Here is an 18,657-nt window from a genome sequence, read left to right on the forward strand (position 1 = left end):
CACACCATATATAATTTTTGCTCTACACCCTCTTGCTACCTACTAATATCTGCGGAGCCTAGCTTTAAGAATCCTGTTGATCTGCTACTTTCTGGACATTTCTACCTGCACCTCATGCGCGTCATTCATCGAGCTACAACTCTACTTAACGTCTGCCACCAATATAGTAACATATTCCAACCTACTTGCCCGGCTCCAATCTCTTCAATCTCAAGCATGTCGACTTCAAGCTCCACTCCTCTTGCTCCGGTAATATCCGTATGCCACGGTGGTGGTCCCATGCCCGTTATGAACGACCCCGGCCATGCCGAACTCATAAAGTCCATGAGCACTCGTGTTCCAGAAATACTCGGCATTTCACCCAATTCCTCTACTTCGAATGCTCCAAAGGCTATTGTATTAATTACTGCGCATTGGACTGAGACACGTCCTCATATAAGCAGCTCTCAGCACCACGATTTATATTATGATTACTCTGGATTTCCATCGGAAACATATAAATTAAAGTACCCTGCACCCGGAAGTCCAGAAGTAGCAAAGGAGGTTTTCGAGCTATTGGATGGGGCAGGATTACAACCGGTGTTAGATGAGAAGAGAGGTTTGACTTCTGATTGCCATCTTTTTGATTCATATTACTGACCACAGATGTCCAAAAAGGCTGGGACCATGGCGTATTCATTCCCCTCCTCCTAATTGCTCCCAAAGCGCAGATCCCCATTGTACAAGTCTCCGTTTTACGGTCGAATTCTCCTGCCCAACATTATGCTATGGGCCAGGCTCTGGCACCTTTGCGCTCTCGCGGGATAGCCATTATTGGGAGTGGCATGCCGACATTTCATAACCTTCGTCTCATGTTCTCTGGTGTCATGAACACCCCTGCATACAAAGCGCGCAATACTGAATGGTCATATCGGTTAACAGAAACACTGAAAATAGCCGATGCTGAAGAACGCGGCAAAAAGCTAGAAGATTGGAGGCAGTGGACCGGTGCGGAGGATGCACATCCTGAGAAGGGACAAGAACATTTCTTGCCATTGATTGTATGCGCGGGCGCTGGAGGCAATGAACCGGGAAAAGGATGGGAAGATCAAGCTATGGGTTCATCACAATGGACATACTATTGGGATTAAGGGTACCTGTCATGTAGCGTTCCTGTGAACATGACCGGGTAATTGAGGTGTGAGGCGATATTTAATACCATATGGTTAATTTAGGAGATTGATGAGATGAATGACGCATGTCACCCGCATATCATAACTTTCAAGACGATTCTTTCAACCGGGACTGTGGACAAGAGAAAATAATATTTGAAGGAACATCACGAGATTGGTATACAATACAAGTAACGGTTTTATCAGACTATTATCTCTTCAAGTTTATAACTCGTTTTCCCTCAATGCTATCAAGCTGGCTTCAAAAAGGAATCAGCACATAAACTCCAGGAAAAATGCTTTCAGCCTACGACCACTAGGAAAAGAAGAATGTAAATTGAGGAGAATGAAATGCGCTGTGAAGACTACGGTACGTTAGGCCAAGATTTAAAAGCATTAAAAAAAGCAAGAACGGCGTTGCCGGAAACGAAGAGCATAGGATAAGGGATTGATGACAGTTAAAGCGGGACTAAGACGAGCAACAGGCTCATAGCGTTTGGTATAAGCGAAAGAAATAAAAGAGCACCCAGCTGTAAATATTTTACCTCTGGAGCCCGGATATCAGATCAAGGAACCACCCAAGCTGAATCTCTCATTCGGTACCACTACACGACCCGGCAGGTGCGCCAGCAGAGACAATCGCATGTTCAATACAGCCCTTTTGCCAAATGGTCGTTTGACCCGAAGCATGCCATTCATACGGGTTACTCGCGTCTACTGTCATATTTTCAAACTTCCATTTGGAAATAGTCCCACATCCGCCAAGTTGATTCAAGAGTCCGTTGCCGTGAAGATAATCATGGTCATCGTCAAGCTTGCTTGTATCCCATTTATAGCCTCAGATGTTGAATATGTCTAAGACTATATCGTCTCGTGCGTGGCAGGCGACATTACTTTGCGACTTTATCGCCAAAGTAGGAATAGAAGTCCTAAATCTAGGGAGAATGAAGTTTACCCGGAGTAGGAGCGTCTCTTTGAGCTAAAGAGTGTGAATAATTGATAAGACTTGAGATTTCGTCCTATTCGGTGATGAAAGACATGTCGATCAAGTTGAACGCACGCACCTGATATTTAAACTATTCTAACACCGTGCCGATTCTCGCTTTCAACCACAACGGTTGGTACAGAGTATCCATAGCCTTCATCTCAACACACGAGTGAATATCATAGCTCTATCAGTAGTTTATAATTCTCATACCCAACCCTTAGCTGTTGGAACATTAAAACAGACGACTAACATATCAGCGAATCAGCATGGAAAGATTCAGCAATGAGGCCCAGCGGGTATTCATCATCGACTCGAGAGCTCACAATAGCACTGGTACAGTGAATCTTCAGGTGGTACTTGTGTGAGCAGTAATAAGTTCTGTTCGAGTAATGACATTGCCGCCAACAGTAAAAATGGGCGTTAGCCCGACAGTGGCGATGTAGAATGTGTAGGATGAATGAGATAAATGAACAAAGGTATTTGAAGGAACGCATACGATCTTGTGGTTTATGTAAATGATGAAACAGTATATCTTCTCATCGCCGTTTTCACTGTGGAATGCTCGCTGGCAGGTGCATCAGATTGCTAGCTTTAGCCTTTTGACACTGGCAAACCAATACAAGACGAGAAAGGATCTTCTTCAGCAGATGTGCGCAATTTTACGAGTATTTTAAACAGAATTCCTTCGAATATACCTGCCTCGTGTTGGATGACATGTCAAATGAATAAACCACCAGGTAAACTGTTGGGGGGTGCTGGGCTTGTGGATAATATTATTCTGGGGGTTGTACTACGCCTCATGCATGGCATCTCAACGCTAGCCTCATTGGTCGACTTCAGAGAATCTATTAGCATAGCCCTCTATCGTTCACCTTCACAAAACTGAACACTGCCTCAACGAATAAGGCTGTTGGTTTTCTGCTCCCCTATCTCATCTCCGTTTGTATTTGATCACGATATTTGTTATAACTTGCAATTCAACAGGCACGAACACAAAATTCAGGATAAAACACCCAAGGAGTTCATCAACATTGCCGACGACGTCAATCTCAACTTTGTCCTCCAAACCCAGGAGATCAAATCTCAACTCTATCAACAATGAAATGTGGCAATGCGGAAAATATGAAAGAAACACAGAAAGAGCGAAAAGCAAAAGCACCTCGAAAATTACCACAAACCGTCCTCGTTCGTTAACCTCTCCGCTCGGTGCTGGTCCTAATAGGTCGAGTTGACTATCATAGAATCTGTTCAAAAGGACTATCAAGCAAAAGTCGTTTGATCAACCTCAGTCTTCTCTTTTCGCTCGACTACCAAGTGAAATTCGTCGTCTAATATGGCTTGAGACCTTCGGAGGACATTTTTTTTACATATTGCGCGGGCGAACAAGAGACTTCTGGCAATCGATTGTGTCAAATCAGACCCGGAAATTAGAGGACGATGGCACGGCTGCTGGGGTGGTAAGAGTGCAAACATTGTTTTGGCCATTTGAAACAAGCTGAGAACTTTTTGGGAGGCAAAAGATTCCCTTTCAGAGTGCTTTCAAAGCTGTGTTTACCGCGTCTATCTCCATCTCCAGAACTTCTAAACGGCGAGAAACCCAACATGGTGCTGTGAGTATGTCTAGGCACAAAGATGAACATCAACCAAACCATCGGTTCAGAAGTATATGGACAATTGAGAAAGAAATGATAACATTATTGCCTTTAGGATTTCGGAGAACACTGTTACCATGGGTTAAGATATTTTGTATTAATTGATCGACTGCATCATTGAGATATGCTATTGAATCATGACATAAGTCATTTATTATGCTCCAAAAGTTTCCCTTCGTCTTGCTTCCGATCTTGGAGCTTAGTGTCATGATTCGTGAGAATAAAATGGCATAAAAAGCTATGAATCCAGCATTAGCTGGCTGGCTCGGTAATTCGCCCCGGAGTTGCGGTTTTTCACAACATCATTTCGATATAGGTGACCCAAATCCCTTACTGAAACGTCTTTATGCTATGCGCATGCAGCATCCTTACCATCCTCCCCCCAAACCAACCATACTAGCTATATCGATACTGATTTTCCATGTGATCTAGAAACTATCCCATAATTTTTCTTTTGCTTATGGCTCTCCATCACTCGAATTCCTACTAAGAGAACGCAAGATGAAAAATATTTCTCCTTCCACTCCCTTATAGCGGGCTCTCTAAGCGAACGGCTATTACTCCAATCCGATGCTAATCATCGTTGTGGTCACATCCCGCAGTAGTAGCCATACCATTTCGAACGCAGGTCAAGCAAAGTCCAACTTTTTCATCCAAGGATTTCAATCTCCATGACCGGTCATCTCTATACCATGGAAGTGTATGGGTTCTCGCAGAACGACATTCACCGCTTGCCTCTTGAGGGACTGGATCAGGCATTCTTTCTGCTGATTCTATCGCGTCAGAAATGGAAATTTTGTGCAAACTGACCGGCCAAAGTTCGTTTTCTTTCAACAAATTCAGATATGCATATGCATATTTACAGATCCAACCACAATTTTGAGCGCACATGCCGTGATACTCATTGATTCCTTCTAAGAGTATCTCAGAAAATTCAGATCTTACGAAAATCCTCTGCGTTTCGAGAAGACCTTTACATAAAGGTTTCAGTTAATAATACAAAATCACCAGTGAGATACTTACAGAATATCCTCCACCCCAATGCAGATTCAACTTCATCGCACGCAAGATCGAGGTAAGGAACATGGCAGTTAAGTACCAACGCTTTTGTGTTTTCCTTGAACGCTCGTGCATTTCGAAAAAGATACGCCGCCGTAACAAGACGTATTAAATCATTCGCATCTGTGGTATCACTCCGAAGGAAAGTTGCGCTGGCCAATTTCATGGCATCGAGAAAATCGTATTTGTCCGCTGCAATAGCAATCTCCAAAACTTGACTCGCGGTGATGTTTCTAGGAATTTCATTATTTTGATGGTGAATAATGGCGAGTATAGTTTCTAGAGCAGCTGCATTATCTGCAGGAAGTTCTATCTCTTTGGGACCATCCTGATGGAGCAAATCTTGGCCTTCCTGCCTCTCCCATTTGAACATAGCGACGAAAGGCTTAGAAGCTGCCTTGAGAAATAGTGAATGGACGCGAAACCTCTTCATCTCTGGCCCAACAATTAGAATAATGTCGCCATCAGGAGCAAAGTTGATAATCGTGCTTGTGGTCCTGTCTCCTTGATGCTCCATGATCGTCGAAGCTCAACCGCATCAATTTGGATTAAATCACAACCAGTTTTATGCTTCGGCTTTGGTTGTTTCCGCACGATAACATGTGGAGAAAGTAAAGCTTGACGTAAGATTACATGTAAATTTACAGATTGCTTTCGTTTGAATGGCGTGTGTGGATTGGTAAGCAAAAATACCCTCGACGAGGTTGTTATCTTATGGACGTTTGATTGGGCAGTAACATGCATGACAGTCATTTATAGCAACGAATGAAAAACCCAGGAACTAATCTCCATGGCTGTTAGTATTGGATGTTCAGATTCCTGGTATCACAAAATCACCCCCGCTCATTAGAAAAAAAGAGCAACATGCTTACCGTCTCCTCTGGACAAAATCACGGTATCCTCAGTACTCAATCCAAGTCGCTAGTCCAGGAAGGGTCATTAGATTCTCCAGTATCTAGTCTATCGATTGACTAGAAACTACCCATCAACACCAACAAAGCTTTTAAACTCAATCCAATCCAAACTAACCACTCACAAATCATTAGTTTATATCACCTAATCTAAAGAATCTACCGTTTACTCAATCCACCCATTGGAAGTACTGCCGAGATCACAGATCTAGAACATATTTGCGATTCCTTACGAGCTCATTGATATCTTTACAAAAGTTTACCCTTGATATTTCAACGCCAAATGTGTAGGCATATCCTCGAGCTCTTATATGCGAATCACCCTAGACTGTTCACGAACGATGCATATTCTCCTGATAGATTCACCTCTGCATGTCCAGATTACTGTTCGCACTGTCAAGCATTTCGCTTACATATAATCTTACTAGGACGTTCTCTTACTCACTCAATCTGGTTCAAGCATTTAAGCATCACCATGTCCTAATCGAACCCCGGTCATTGTGATTCTCCCAATCTCGCACCACCCTCTACCTCTGTTTACAACGCAATCATTTGCACCACCGAAAACCATCGTATCTATCCACAAACATTCTCGTTGCCCCTAAGCCTCTTCCTCATCGCCGCAAAACCCGAATATCAGGTTGACAACTCATCTAGACACGCAAGAATCAAATCCACCCACCACACCTTCTCCCCTTCTCAATTCACACACACCATCACACCACCAAAGCAAACAATATCAGAAACCCTCATACATAGAACCTCTCCAAACACAACTCCAACTCCCATCCCCTACCCCCCAACAAACACCATAACGCATTTGTTGAAGCCGTAAAGAATAACGTCCCTACCCCAAGCAACTTGTGAGCCGTGCAAATACCACAATGTATCTCCGCGCAAGTGACGTAGAAACATACGAGACACGAGAACCACATATTATCTCAATTTCGCCTCTATACCCCACCCTAACAACATGCAAAAATTCAAAAATTCAAGGACCGACCCCCACAGTCAGAACGAGCGATAAACGACAATCACAGACAAGCACCCACAAACACCATCGACAATGAATCAACTCAGATACACCAATCCTGCTCTCCACTGAACTACAAGTAGCTAGGTAATGATGATTGTCTTTTTAGCACTGCCCTACGCACCTTGAGTACTAAGCATCTTGTACAGCTCGAGGAAATACACTTCGTTGGTATGCTACGCAGCCCATCCATCTCAGAGATAAAAATTCACATCAATTCATCTGTTTATGTTTCCCTTTTTTTGCCCTCTCATCTTTCGAGTAATATCACATGAGCGGTTGAAAGACGATGCAAATATTAATATCGATATATGACTCAACTTCCGCACAACGCACTTGCGTTGATGAAATTGCCTATCTCTTTTTTTTCACATCCTTGAAGTGGAAGCAAAAATAGCACGTGAAATATAGTAGTCTCATATCATGTCGTATCATTCATCTAATCTATTCTAATCTAAACCATTCTATTTTCGCATTAGTAATGGTATAATCAGTTTGTCTGTATCCTCCCTTATCTACACTTCTTCGGCCGCTACCTGCGATATCATAGCACTTCTCTCTATCGTAAATCCACTGCTACCTGAGCCCTTTTCCTCCACCATTATTACTATATCCGCAAACATCAATCTAAGCACCGTAAACCTTGAATCTCTCCTCGAGAGGCTGGAAGGTCTTCTCTCCAGCTTCGGCAACAGGAGTACCGAAAACGAGTTGGGCGTTGAGTTCCCAGTCAGCTGGGATGTTCCATCTAGAAGATTCGGTGTTAGTCGTGTATTCGTTTCAATCCCTCTCTACACCATCTTCATCTTCATTCATATTCCTCTTTCCCCACCCCCACATCCAATTACCCCAGAGAGAATCAAAAAAGGGGGGGAAAAAAACTTACTCAGAAGCAACCTTAGCATCAATCAAAGGAGAATAATGTTGCAAGTTTGCGCCCAATCCCTCAGCTTCCAAAGCAACCCAGATGGCATGTTGAGTCATGGCATCACTTTGACTAGCCCACATGGGGAATCTCTCTGCGTAGGTAGCGTATGCGGATTGCATACCGGCGACCACCTTTCTATCTTCGAAGAAAAGGACCTATTGATTTTTCTATTAGTTTATTTTTTTTCCCATACCAAGATAGCGATCCTCCAAAGATTGGATATCAAAGAATAGAATAACAAAACAGAAAGAGAAAAAAAACATACAGTTCCATAACCAGCTTTAAATCCATCAATTCTCTGAGCCGTTCCCTCAAACTGAGCCTCAGGAACAACACCCTTCAAAACCTCCTTGGTAATATCCCAAAGCTTCTCGTGTTCACCCTTGAGCAACAAAACAACTCTGGTGCTTTGCGAGTTGAACGAGGAAGGAACGTGCAAAATGCATTGCTCGACAATCTCTTGGATCTTGCTATCTGGGATGGTGGATTTGTTGCTGAGAGCGTAGATGGTACGACGGGCCTTGAGGAGATCGATGAATTGGGTTGATGGAGACATGGTTGGTGGTTTGTGTGGTGTGGTTTAGGTATTTGATATGTGTATGTATGTGTATGTGTATGTGGATGTGTATGTGGATGTGTATGTGGATGTGTATGTGGATGTGTATGCGTATGAAAATCGAGAATTCGTTGCGAGATATAGATTGCAAAGTGAGAATAGAGAGAATCAAAAACAAAAATGTCCAGAACGGAGAAATCAACCCTCTTATACCTCCAACTTTCGACCCAAACCGACGTTGCAAAAGTTAAAACCCGGCCCGCTCTTTGCCCCGCTCACCTAAAAGAGACACACTGACAGAGCACTATTCACCCCCGCTCCACTCTTTCCCATCCCATCCCATCCTCCCATCTCATCCCATCTAGAAATCCAGATTCAATGTCGCCATTGCAAATCCAACATCCCATATCTAAAATCAACCCAATCAAGCCCTCGCATTGAGATTTCTATAAACATGCCCAGTATCAATCAATCCAGTGATTCACCCACCTCTTACTTTTTGCTTCTTCCACTGACACAGTAAACACGTACATACCTGCCGACAAATGCCAACTAAACCCAATCTACCTAATTCTCCCCTTCCTCTCGGCTCCCCTTCCCATCCAAATATCGTGATATCTAAGCTTTCACCAAGCGTCAACCCTCCCAGCTCCACAATATCGTCAAGATTTCTAAGGATTCCATAATTGATGGACCGCTGACATATTCATTATAAAGCTTGTGGTGGGGCGGATCTGAGTGCGGCGCGCTTCGTTCTGCTATTGGTGGAATTGCTGCGGATAAGTGGGATACTGACTGCGGATATGGATATGTATGGCGGAGTGCATGGTTCCGATGAATGCACGGAAAATATTGAGACAATTGTTACAAACTCACGATTCATCAATCTCGGAGAATATGATCATGATTGTTAAATATTTTCATTTATAAACTATCTGTATGGCATGGTATCCCACACACTTATGTTTACAAAAGTATTTACTTGCTGTCTGGCATTCACTATCCCATCATGTAGCTCCCATCGGTGTAATCCCAATTGCTTGGATTGTTCTTTTGCTGTTGTTCGCATTTCCCATTTCGCCATTCTGAACGCCGCTCAACGCTCTGTTGACAACCAAAATTTACCCAGTCAATATCCCATATGCAAAATGTGTAGCCAAAGAATCCCCCCATTCATTGCATAAAAGCAAGACAGCTCTCCACCCATTGAACATGCCTATAATACAGCCCAAATATGGCAAACGATATCGAAAGTCCACTGCGTATTTACAATCCTTGTTTCATTCGCATCGTAATCCCATCTTGGAAATTTGAAAACCCCAGACTCAAGGAAGAAAGAAAAGAACAATAAAGTGAAATCGATCACCAAGTCTCGGCGATATATTGCCCGGCTTCATTCTTCAACTTCCAGAAATTCTTTGCTTCTTCCCTATCCAAGTTGCCCTTTTCCATGGCAACATCTACAAGAGCTTCTTCAACACCTTCACCCATTCCTTTACTGCTTCCACAAACAAAAACTCGACCATCCAGAGCATTGATGATAAACCAGACCAGATCTCCTTGGTGTCTAACTTCATCTTGAACATATTTGCCCTTTTGCTTACTACCTGGTCTTCGACTCTGAACAACTTTCTTGACTTCTGATTCATGAACACCCCATTCACCAGAATACAATTCATCCAGCAGAGAATCTCTGACTCCTTGAAGAACCCAAACTTTGTTGGCGCAGTTAGCATTCTTGAGACGACGTTGAACAAATCCTCGGAAGGGTGCAACTCCGACACCTGCTCCAATCAAAAGCATAGGTCCATCGGAAACAAATTCTCTCGCCAAAGGATTTGCCATTAATCCTTTGAACATTGGGATTCGGACATTGACCTTTTCTCCTCTCTTTTCAGCGTCGATGAATTTTCTTGCTTGTCGCTCAAAGAATCCTGATCCCAGACCGATTCGATTTCCATCCTTCCAATGATTGGTTTCGTGGACAGTGACTGCAATTTCGATGAGTCGGCTACATCCTTCAACTGGCACACAATTCTCTTGAGGATCATTGGACATTGAATAGAATCGAGGTCTTAATGTTTCGAGTTCTGAGAGAAGATGATCGAGAGGTGGTTTACTGGAAGGGAACGCGTGAAGAAGTTGAGGGATGGTGATGTGTGGACCAGTTCTGAAATCGCAGAATGCACCTTGTCCTTCTCCAGAACACAAATATAACAAAATCTTCTTCTCTTCTGGGTCGGTAGCATACTCGGCAAGGATTCGTAAAATCTTCTTGTTTGGAGGATATGATTGAATATCAGAACACCAAGTCAATAAATCGCGTCTGGTTGTGATTAATTCTCTTGGCTTATCGTCTCCCCAAATCGTAGGCCATCTTCCTGAATGGGTCTTCAGTAGAATCTTTCGGTCACGAAGATGTCTTGGAATAGATAACAAATCCATCATTTCTTCCACCATCGATTCTTCATTTGGTGCCATAACACCAATTGCACCACCAACCTTGAAATCAACGCCACCTTCTTCAGGATAATCGGTAACATCCAAATCGAAATGATATGTTCTCTTTTCAGCACCAGGCTTGGTCAATTCTCTGGCATTGAAAATTCTCGCCGAATAGACTTCGTAAGGTGGGTGTGGCTGAACGAATGAAGGTGGTTGAACTTTGGTGTCGACGTCTAACTTGGCATGATGTGGTGTGAAGTCAATTGAATCATTTTCCATACTAATTCCCGAATCCTTGTGGGAGATAGCCTTTTGAATGTCTGCCGCATCTGCGACGTCCATAGGAGGCTCGACGGTAATCGCTCCTCGGTTCTCATGAATATCCAAAGATTCCATGCCCTTGACAATATCCAAGGCCTTCTCCTTGTCCAAAGGGAGAATCTCCATGTTTTTCTTTGGCAAATCTGGCAGACTTGTCAATCGTGTAGGAATGGTTTCGATCTTCAATGCCAAACTCCTGTAAGCATCGTTGTCTGGTAATCTTGGTCTTTCGTATGTAAGGCCATCAGTCTTGGTAATGGCCATACAGCAACCTCCACCACAGCATTTTTCCACCAATTTTGTGCCCGCATTTCCGATAATTCTTCGCATATCGGTAGCATTTTGTGAGATAAGTACAGTCGAAGCCCGACGACGGCGTGGTTCAATTTCTTCGGGTTCGAGGTCGGAAGAAGAAGAGGATGAGTAGGTGAGAGCCGGAACCTGAGAAACCTGGGAGCGGGGTGATTCAGGCTGTGGCTCTTGTGGTATACAATGAGATGTAGTAGCCATTCTGACAACTTGAGGACGCGACATTATTCGAAGTAGAATCGATGAACGACGGATCATATACTAGTTGTACGAGTATGAGTGCCGAGAAATCGTTGAAAATCAGGAGGGGGAAGGCAAAGCCAAACTTGTTGATTGTGTGACAATCCAACTTTTGAGTTTGATAATTGATTCCACAATGGTATGGTATGATGTAAGAAATGATCTAATGGATTGGTTTTGTCTTGAGATAAGTATTGGCGTAATACTTATTATTTGCTTGGAAGTGATTATTGCTGTAGGAGATTCCCGAGTTATTCGACTTGATCAGATATTATTGTGAATGTATCAATTGAAAGAATTATGGTGAATTCAGGTTGAGGTGGATAGAAGTCCCTTTTATTAAAGTTTTTTCCGAAAAGACAAATTGGATCTTTGGTGGCGGAATGACTTGGAACTTTATTTTGGATTCTTGACTTTGAAGCCTCGGCCGACACCGGGATTGAGATTGAGATTGGGATTGAGATTGATCAACCGTAACAACCGTAACAACCGTAATATAAATACGGAGTATTCAGATCAAGCTTTTGGATACATAGGTACCTAGCAGTATATGGATGTGGAGGAACAATATTCAACTGACAAGCCAAAGGAGTTTGATTGTGCAGGATCCGTGGTGATGACCGATCTGATCTCAAATCCTTACTATACAGTATGCATCATCATCAAGCATCAAAACAATATATCACTACCTGGGAATGGCTCAACATGGTTTGAATCTCCTTTTGATGGATTCTATTGTGTATACACATCATTCAATATGTCTGTCTTAGCAAGAAAACACACAAGCAATGGCCTCAGGATGATCAAACATTGAGCTCATCGAAGATTTCCGTCTCAATTTGCCAAACATTGTGCATCTTCATTCCCTGGCTACCTTATCATCTTGTGTCCACATATAGTCAATATCTCCATCACCCACTCCTACTCCCACTCTTCATATTGCTACCTACCTAGGTAGGTACTTGCATCAGATGTGCTAGGTGTTTCCCTTGACAACGATTCTCACTTGCTTTAGCATCACGGAAACCCCAACATCGTCAATCAATCAATAAGAGGAGAAGAAACAAACCATCTCTCAGCTGGTACGCACTTTGCCTACCTACATAACCGTTATTCAATCCCGACAAACATCGTAAAGATCGACTCTCTTTTTACTAAAAACTATGATTCGGGTCCTGTTCAAACTCAATTGAAGTCAGGAACGAATCGTTTTAGGAATTGCTAGGACAAGAGAATACCCGCTTTTCGTAATCTACTTGCCATTCGAAGTTAGAATGTCCAGACAAGGGAAATAGTCCTTGTCATAGACCTTGTCGTGGACTTGTCATGGACCCTAGTCGATTCACTTATCTGATCCGAAAGGTCGAGGGCTAGAATGGTGAGACTCGGTAAATGCTCTGGGTAGATGGAAGAATGATCTGACGGTAAGGTGATACGGCAAGAAAGGGGGTAAAGGACAGTATTCAGCGCAGGTATAGAAGTGTTTTAACTACAGAGACCGGGAATGTAACAGTACTGATTATAGGAAAGTTACATGAGACTGCTAACAAGCACGATGACATCTCGATCCGAATAGCCTTTCGTCCTTCGTTTTCGCATTCGGGTTAGCTGGTTCCAAAGCCGGACTATTTCCACGGAGAAATACACAATCCCTTGACATTGTTTCCTAATTAACCCATGGTTTTCTCGTACAATCCACTTACCGCATTCATAACTTCACAGAATTACAAGCAAACCATTTTGGGGAGTCTGGTCCATTTCTATCTATCCCAGAGCCAAAAATTGAGCCGGCTTAACGTAACCCTACCTACATCTTACATCGATTTCAACCCAACCATTCGGAACCATACAATTCAGATCCGAGACATGCTCATCTAAATTTACACATATTTACTTCTAGGATACGGGGGACTTTCGATCTGATAACTTTAAATCATTTCGTATAATCTATTTGTACAACAAAAAGCAGATTAAATTACAAATGATTAATGAATCGAGGAATCAAGAAAATACGTGGAGACTCACGTATGGGTGACATTCCGGTGACATACCAAATTCTCAACATTCGAGGATTCCTTACCAGGTTCGATGGGGCATCAAAAGTAACAAGGAATAAAATCTGATTAGATTATATGATCCCCAGTACGCCGAATCCGACATGATCCCTTTGTTGAGAAATTATCCTCGAGACATGGAAGCGAATCTTTTTCCTGATTCAAGCTTTGTACCATTGGGATTTACCTTTTTATCGGATCGTGTGGATCTCATGTCATCTGATAAGTGGACAATACTTTCCTCTGCATATCCACAGGCATTCTACTCCGTACACGTATAAGGTGTGTACTAAGAGTTTCTTGCATTAGCTTTTTGCTTATATTCTTCTATGGATCATCTACTGCATAAAGAGGGCAGTTAGAATGGCATAGGGAAAGGCGACACGGAATATTCTTGTTTTCGTGTCCAGCTGCTTATACCCATTATCGCATGTGGGTTTCTTGATGCGCCCAAGCATTTGCATACCAGGATATGGTAATCGCGAACCACAGTTTGAAAATTGCGACTTTGATGTACAGATGATGAATATCAATACATAAATGGGGAATTGTAGGAAAGGATTCGGTAAGCTTATCAGATCAAATGATGGAAAGGGGTTGCGAGAACGGAGATTAGATTAATCTGATAAATTGAGATGGATGCGATGGTCTGATCTGATTAGACAAGAAGACAGCTAAGACAAAGAAGTTCGGTTGATGGGATCAACAATGTGGATGGAGAATGAAAGACGACACGTGATTTTTAAAGGGGTGGTTTGGGGGTTTATTTCCATTTGCTGAACATCCACGTTACTCTTTTCATCGCACCGGAAATTGCAACATCTTGAATGAACAAGGAAGTAAATGTTTCCAGAAAATCATTGAAAGCATTTCTGGATTCAATCCGCCCTCTCTTGTTGCGGTCCAAAGAAAACTCGACTCAAGACATTTGACATCGGGGCAGATCTGTCCTTCTAGACACGTCCCATTCTTTTTAACTGCTGCAGCTAGTCTCTCCTCAACACCTTCACGGAAGTTACGGTTCGTGTCTGGACGTGGATACCGTTATTCACCGAAGAAGGTGCTTGCAAATTTTCTTCGGGACTGCTGACATGGCTAGAAATGCTCCACCGCCATTGTGCTCTGTAGATCTCCTGCAATATCCCCAGTGGTTTGTGAACCCTTTGTTCTACATCTTTTCTACTCTGTCTTCCATCTATTTTCTTTTGCTTCTTTCAGATTCTTCTCGATTCTTCTAGAAAGGTTCACTGATCTTTATGTTGATCATGATTGAGATATCCATTTTCATGTGATCAACCCTGCTTAAGTGCAAAGTCCAAAGTGCTTGGTTGTGGCTCCTTTCCAGATTCACAAAAATTGGGGCTTGTATTAATGGTATACAAAGGAAAGCGTGCCGAGCCTGTATCTTTCACACTGGCATGCTTGATTGATCCTACGAGTTCATTGATCTCAGTTTCTGTTGTTGGTGCGCTCTACTTTCGAGATATGAATCTTTCCTTTGCGTTTAAGATTATAGCTTTGGCATGACGAGGTATTAAGTTAGTACAATCATCATGTCTTCAATTCATTCATAAACCTAGCGGTATGTGACTTCTCTCGGAGACTCCTATTTTACATAATTGTATCTTCTCTTCTTCACTTCTATTCTCATCGATGCGGACAAGCACTTGGCTATGATACAATCCCAGGGATGATGGGCAAATGCCAAGTTTCACTTACAATATGAAAATGAAGTATATTACGTTTTGAAATATGTAGAGTTTGGAATCCCACTTTAATATATTACACGTGCAAAGAAAACTCACACTCTCTCTTACTGTTGAGAATGACTTTGGAGGAGGATAGTTCTTACTTCGGAGGTGTTCCACGGTATTGGATACAAGTCCCGATGAGGTAGCTTCGTGATGAGGATTCAAATCATTGTTCTTGGTGGTAGTATCTGACATTCAATGTGGAGTCTATGCTATATCCTCAGAGTGTCTAAGCACGGTTTATAGTTATAAGAAGAGATCTCCACTAGGCTACGCAGAGATTGTGTCTACCCACGGGATATTCGCGAGTGATCTTATTCGCAGGTTATCCATCAGAGTTATTACCCGCTCCTCAGACTTTTTCCTAGGATTCTAAAAAGTTGAGATGGGTCGAAAATTGATACCAAAACTGCTGGCGAGTGAGTGTGTTTGCTGTTGTTGATATCCGCATTACATACTGTCATAGATATCTTGTCGCCGCCCAAAGAATGTAATGGCTTGTATGGTACTTCATCCCGTGGGAAAGTCACAGGGTGGATGGCTAAGGCTCACGAGCACCGATCAAAGAGTACCGCGGTTTGATCAACTATCAGGCAATCACGGGCCTGGATTGAGATTTGGCTTTTTCATGCTTGAACACTTTGTGCAAGGAAGAAGTGATTTTATATATTCAAGAGTCATTATTGAGACAGAGTAGATGAGGAGGAGAGGGTGTGTAGAGATGGGGCTTGAGAGATTGGAGTTGGTTGATGGGTAAATTTTACTGGTAGTCAGTGGATGCGGGGAAGTGTATACCTGGTGGACCTTTCCTGCTGGAAGGCTGAGACGAGAGACCAGGGAGGGGGAGGGGGAGGGGGTGAGAATTTTCACAAGGTAAGGAATGTAAGAGTCAGGCAGGTACTCTTTGTTTAGTTTCTAGGAAAGAAGCAATCGATTCGCCACTCTTCGTCGATGGGTGGGTTGAAAGACTGGTTTATGATTCCAAGTAGGCTACTACTGCTGCTGTAGTTGCAGAAAAATGAAATGGGACGAATTAGATACCAAGTGGTAGATGTTGTCTCTAGAGAGTTATCGCTGTCAACAAATGGAAGATACTCTTTACTGTCGGTGTTGATAGTTCTATCTTTTTTCATCCCACTGCCATCTCATCTCCTAGCACAAATCCACTCGCGATTTCCATCCTAAAAACATAAACAACAGGTCGTGTCAAATTTTATTCATCCTTTCTCACCAGAATCCGCAAACAACAAGTTGCCACGCCCTTTCTCGCACCCCGTTCACTCTCGAGCATGTTGTTGATGATTTCTCATGTTCGATCAACTGAGATGTCAAGGACACGGGATGTATATATATTCAAACTTAAATGTAAAGGGTTTTGAGAAAGCGGGGAAAAGAGTTTGTGTAAAATGGAATTGATTCACCACGAGCGATCAGACGGTTAATCATTGGAATTTCAAAGTCTCTGAAAAATTGAATAGCGGTAGGGAATTGACAGTTATTTTGTATTGTAGATGGATTGTGGGGTATACCTAAATGTGTTTGGAAACGAGTCAGGAGAGCAGATGGTGTATCTATTCAAGAAACTGGTAGAGCGATTCCATCCTGGGAGCAAACACATGAAGGCATGTTGAAACCACAAAAAAAAAAAGAAACTACCTACCCCTGAGGAAGTTCTGATTCGTGATGAACTAGAATTCCGAACTCACGTAGTTTTAGCGGGAAGATCAACCTCCTTGATTTCTGTGTGTGGATTCTTGTTGTCTTTTCTCGCATGGTAAACTTGTCGCTGTTTTTCTGGAGATTCACATCCAGCCTGCCGAGGAAAAATTGTATCGTTACCTGGTGAGATACATCAGATAGACCGCGCACAATTGATTCCGCCTGTGCGATTATACCCGCTGCTTCATAATTACGCAATGCTATTCCTATTGGTAAATTGAAAATCATCCTGGCGATGTGGTTATTCATGAAACTTTTCCGTAAATCTGAGGGGCCTTTTATTCTGTTCCGCGAGGAAAATTTCGGAAGGAGAAGAGATGCGATGGGCTTGTTTGCGGATTATAGAGGGAGCACAGCGGCAATGGTGGATCTTGCGTTCTGCTTCGCCTTCTGGTGATATGGGAGAGTTAGCTCGGTAGGTAGTCATGACTACTTCCTTCCAATCGGAAAATAGTGGATATTCATTCAGAATTCAGAAGAGTCTGCACAACAGTAGATAAACCAGACGAATTCATCGAGGTTGACGATCATCAAATTTATCTGTAAATCGTCATTAAAGACGTAGGAGGACTTTGCGCCGGCTCGGCGTATACTCAGGTTTTACACTTACAAATATGTGGATTACTGTAGTAGGACTTAGTTCTGGCTTGTCGCCTGGAGTATGTTAGATGTGCATGTTTGATACACGGAATCGAGATACGATGGAATTGTTGTCGTTTATCTACTCTCACTTTCGCTTGCAGGAAATGGTGTTGTATTTTTATTTGTGTTGTTATTCTATATGTGCTATTTACATTTCCTGATAGCTGCTTCATCGAAGATCCTGTTTGATTAATCGCCTCTGAAGTTCTACTTCTTATATGAGCTGGGTTTAGTATAGATGCTTGCTTACTTTTCATTCACTACGCACAAGTCACAAGAAACTTTGAATCTACCTCTGAGCAACTTGGTATGTTATGTATTGTTATGAGTTGGGATGTTGGGTAGTTTATGTATTATATTGTTGAAGAAATAGTGGGGGTGGAGAATGCCGTCATGCTTGGAGCGTCAGGAGGGTGCCGGGATGTTGAGTTGGGGGGTGGATTGGTATCAGAGGATGAGGGGTGATTTGAAGTCGATCTGCGATTTAGTACATGCATACACGGTGATCATTCACTTTTGTCACAGTGGTAGAAGAGACAGGTACCTTGGTAGTGGAGACGCGACGCTCATGAAAGTTGATAGAGTGTTATATAAGGATCGCCGTTTAACTCTCTATACCTTTGCATGGTCAACACCGGACAGTATATGAGCCGCTCATGTTTTGACAGCGTGTAGCATGTTTCTTGCTATACTAAATTGAGCTTCACACGGAGAAGAAACGGCTGCTTTTCTGTGCAGGGAGGTAGTCGCCATTTTCAGCGAGAACAAAGATTCTGTGGTGAAGATTTCATGATCACTGCCGTTTTTAGTCGACGCCAAGATAATCATTTCTCTGCTGTCATAACACCACATAACTACTGAATCACAGACGACTTCCCAATACAGAAGACTTGAAAAT

General features: G+C 42.7%; 5 protein-coding genes across 5 annotated transcripts; 1 reads left to right on the top strand and 4 right to left on the bottom strand.

Moving 5' to 3' along the window:
- Positions 1 to 114: 114 nt before the first annotated feature.
- Bfra_002681 (putative extradiol ring-cleavage dioxygenase protein) lies at positions 115 to 1,130 on the top strand (the record flags this gene model as incomplete). The annotated part of the gene is made up of 2 exons (XM_037333096.1): positions 115 to 598; positions 646 to 1,130. The coding sequence occupies 2 exons, from the start codon at positions 115 to 117 to the stop codon at positions 1,128 to 1,130; spliced, it is 969 nt and encodes a 322-aa protein (XP_037195224.1).
- A 613-nt stretch (positions 1,131 to 1,743) lies between these two features.
- Bfra_002682 (putative btb poz domain-containing protein) lies at positions 1,744 to 5,367 on the bottom strand (the record flags this gene model as incomplete). The annotated part of the gene is made up of 3 exons (XM_037333097.1): positions 1,744 to 1,988; positions 4,406 to 4,762; positions 4,815 to 5,367. 3 exons carry the CDS (start codon positions 5,365 to 5,367, stop codon positions 1,744 to 1,746), a joined length of 1,155 nt encoding a protein of 384 aa, XP_037195225.1.
- Positions 5,368 to 7,421: 2,054 nt separating this feature from the next.
- Positions 7,422 to 8,278, bottom strand: Bfra_002683 (putative nitroreductase protein; the record flags this gene model as incomplete). Its single annotated transcript, XM_037333098.1, has 3 exons — positions 7,422 to 7,542; positions 7,681 to 7,877; positions 7,988 to 8,278. The coding sequence occupies 3 exons, from the start codon at positions 8,276 to 8,278 to the stop codon at positions 7,422 to 7,424; spliced, it is 609 nt and encodes a 202-aa protein (XP_037195226.1).
- Positions 8,279 to 9,640: 1,362 nt separating this feature from the next.
- Positions 9,641 to 11,578, bottom strand: Bfra_002684 (putative fad binding domain-containing protein; the record flags this gene model as incomplete). The annotated part of the gene is made up of 1 exon (XM_037333099.1): positions 9,641 to 11,578. The coding sequence occupies one exon, from the start codon at positions 11,576 to 11,578 to the stop codon at positions 9,641 to 9,643; it is 1,938 nt and encodes a 645-aa protein (XP_037195227.1).
- Positions 11,579 to 14,445: 2,867 nt separating this feature from the next.
- On the bottom strand, positions 14,446 to 15,593 carry Bfra_002685 (uncharacterized protein; the record flags this gene model as incomplete). Its single annotated transcript, XM_037333100.1, is given in 4 exon segments — positions 14,446 to 14,675; positions 14,690 to 14,842; positions 15,062 to 15,119; positions 15,453 to 15,593. The coding sequence occupies 4 exon segments, from the start codon at positions 15,591 to 15,593 to the stop codon at positions 14,446 to 14,448; spliced, it is 582 nt and encodes a 193-aa protein (XP_037195228.1).
- Between the last annotated feature and the right edge of the window lie 3,064 nt (positions 15,594 to 18,657).

Source organism: Botrytis fragariae, assembly GCF_013461495.1.
Source record: "Botrytis fragariae strain BVB16 chromosome Unknown tig00000012, whole genome shotgun sequence".
Taxonomy (NCBI): Eukaryota; Fungi; Ascomycota; class Leotiomycetes; order Helotiales; family Sclerotiniaceae; genus Botrytis; species Botrytis fragariae.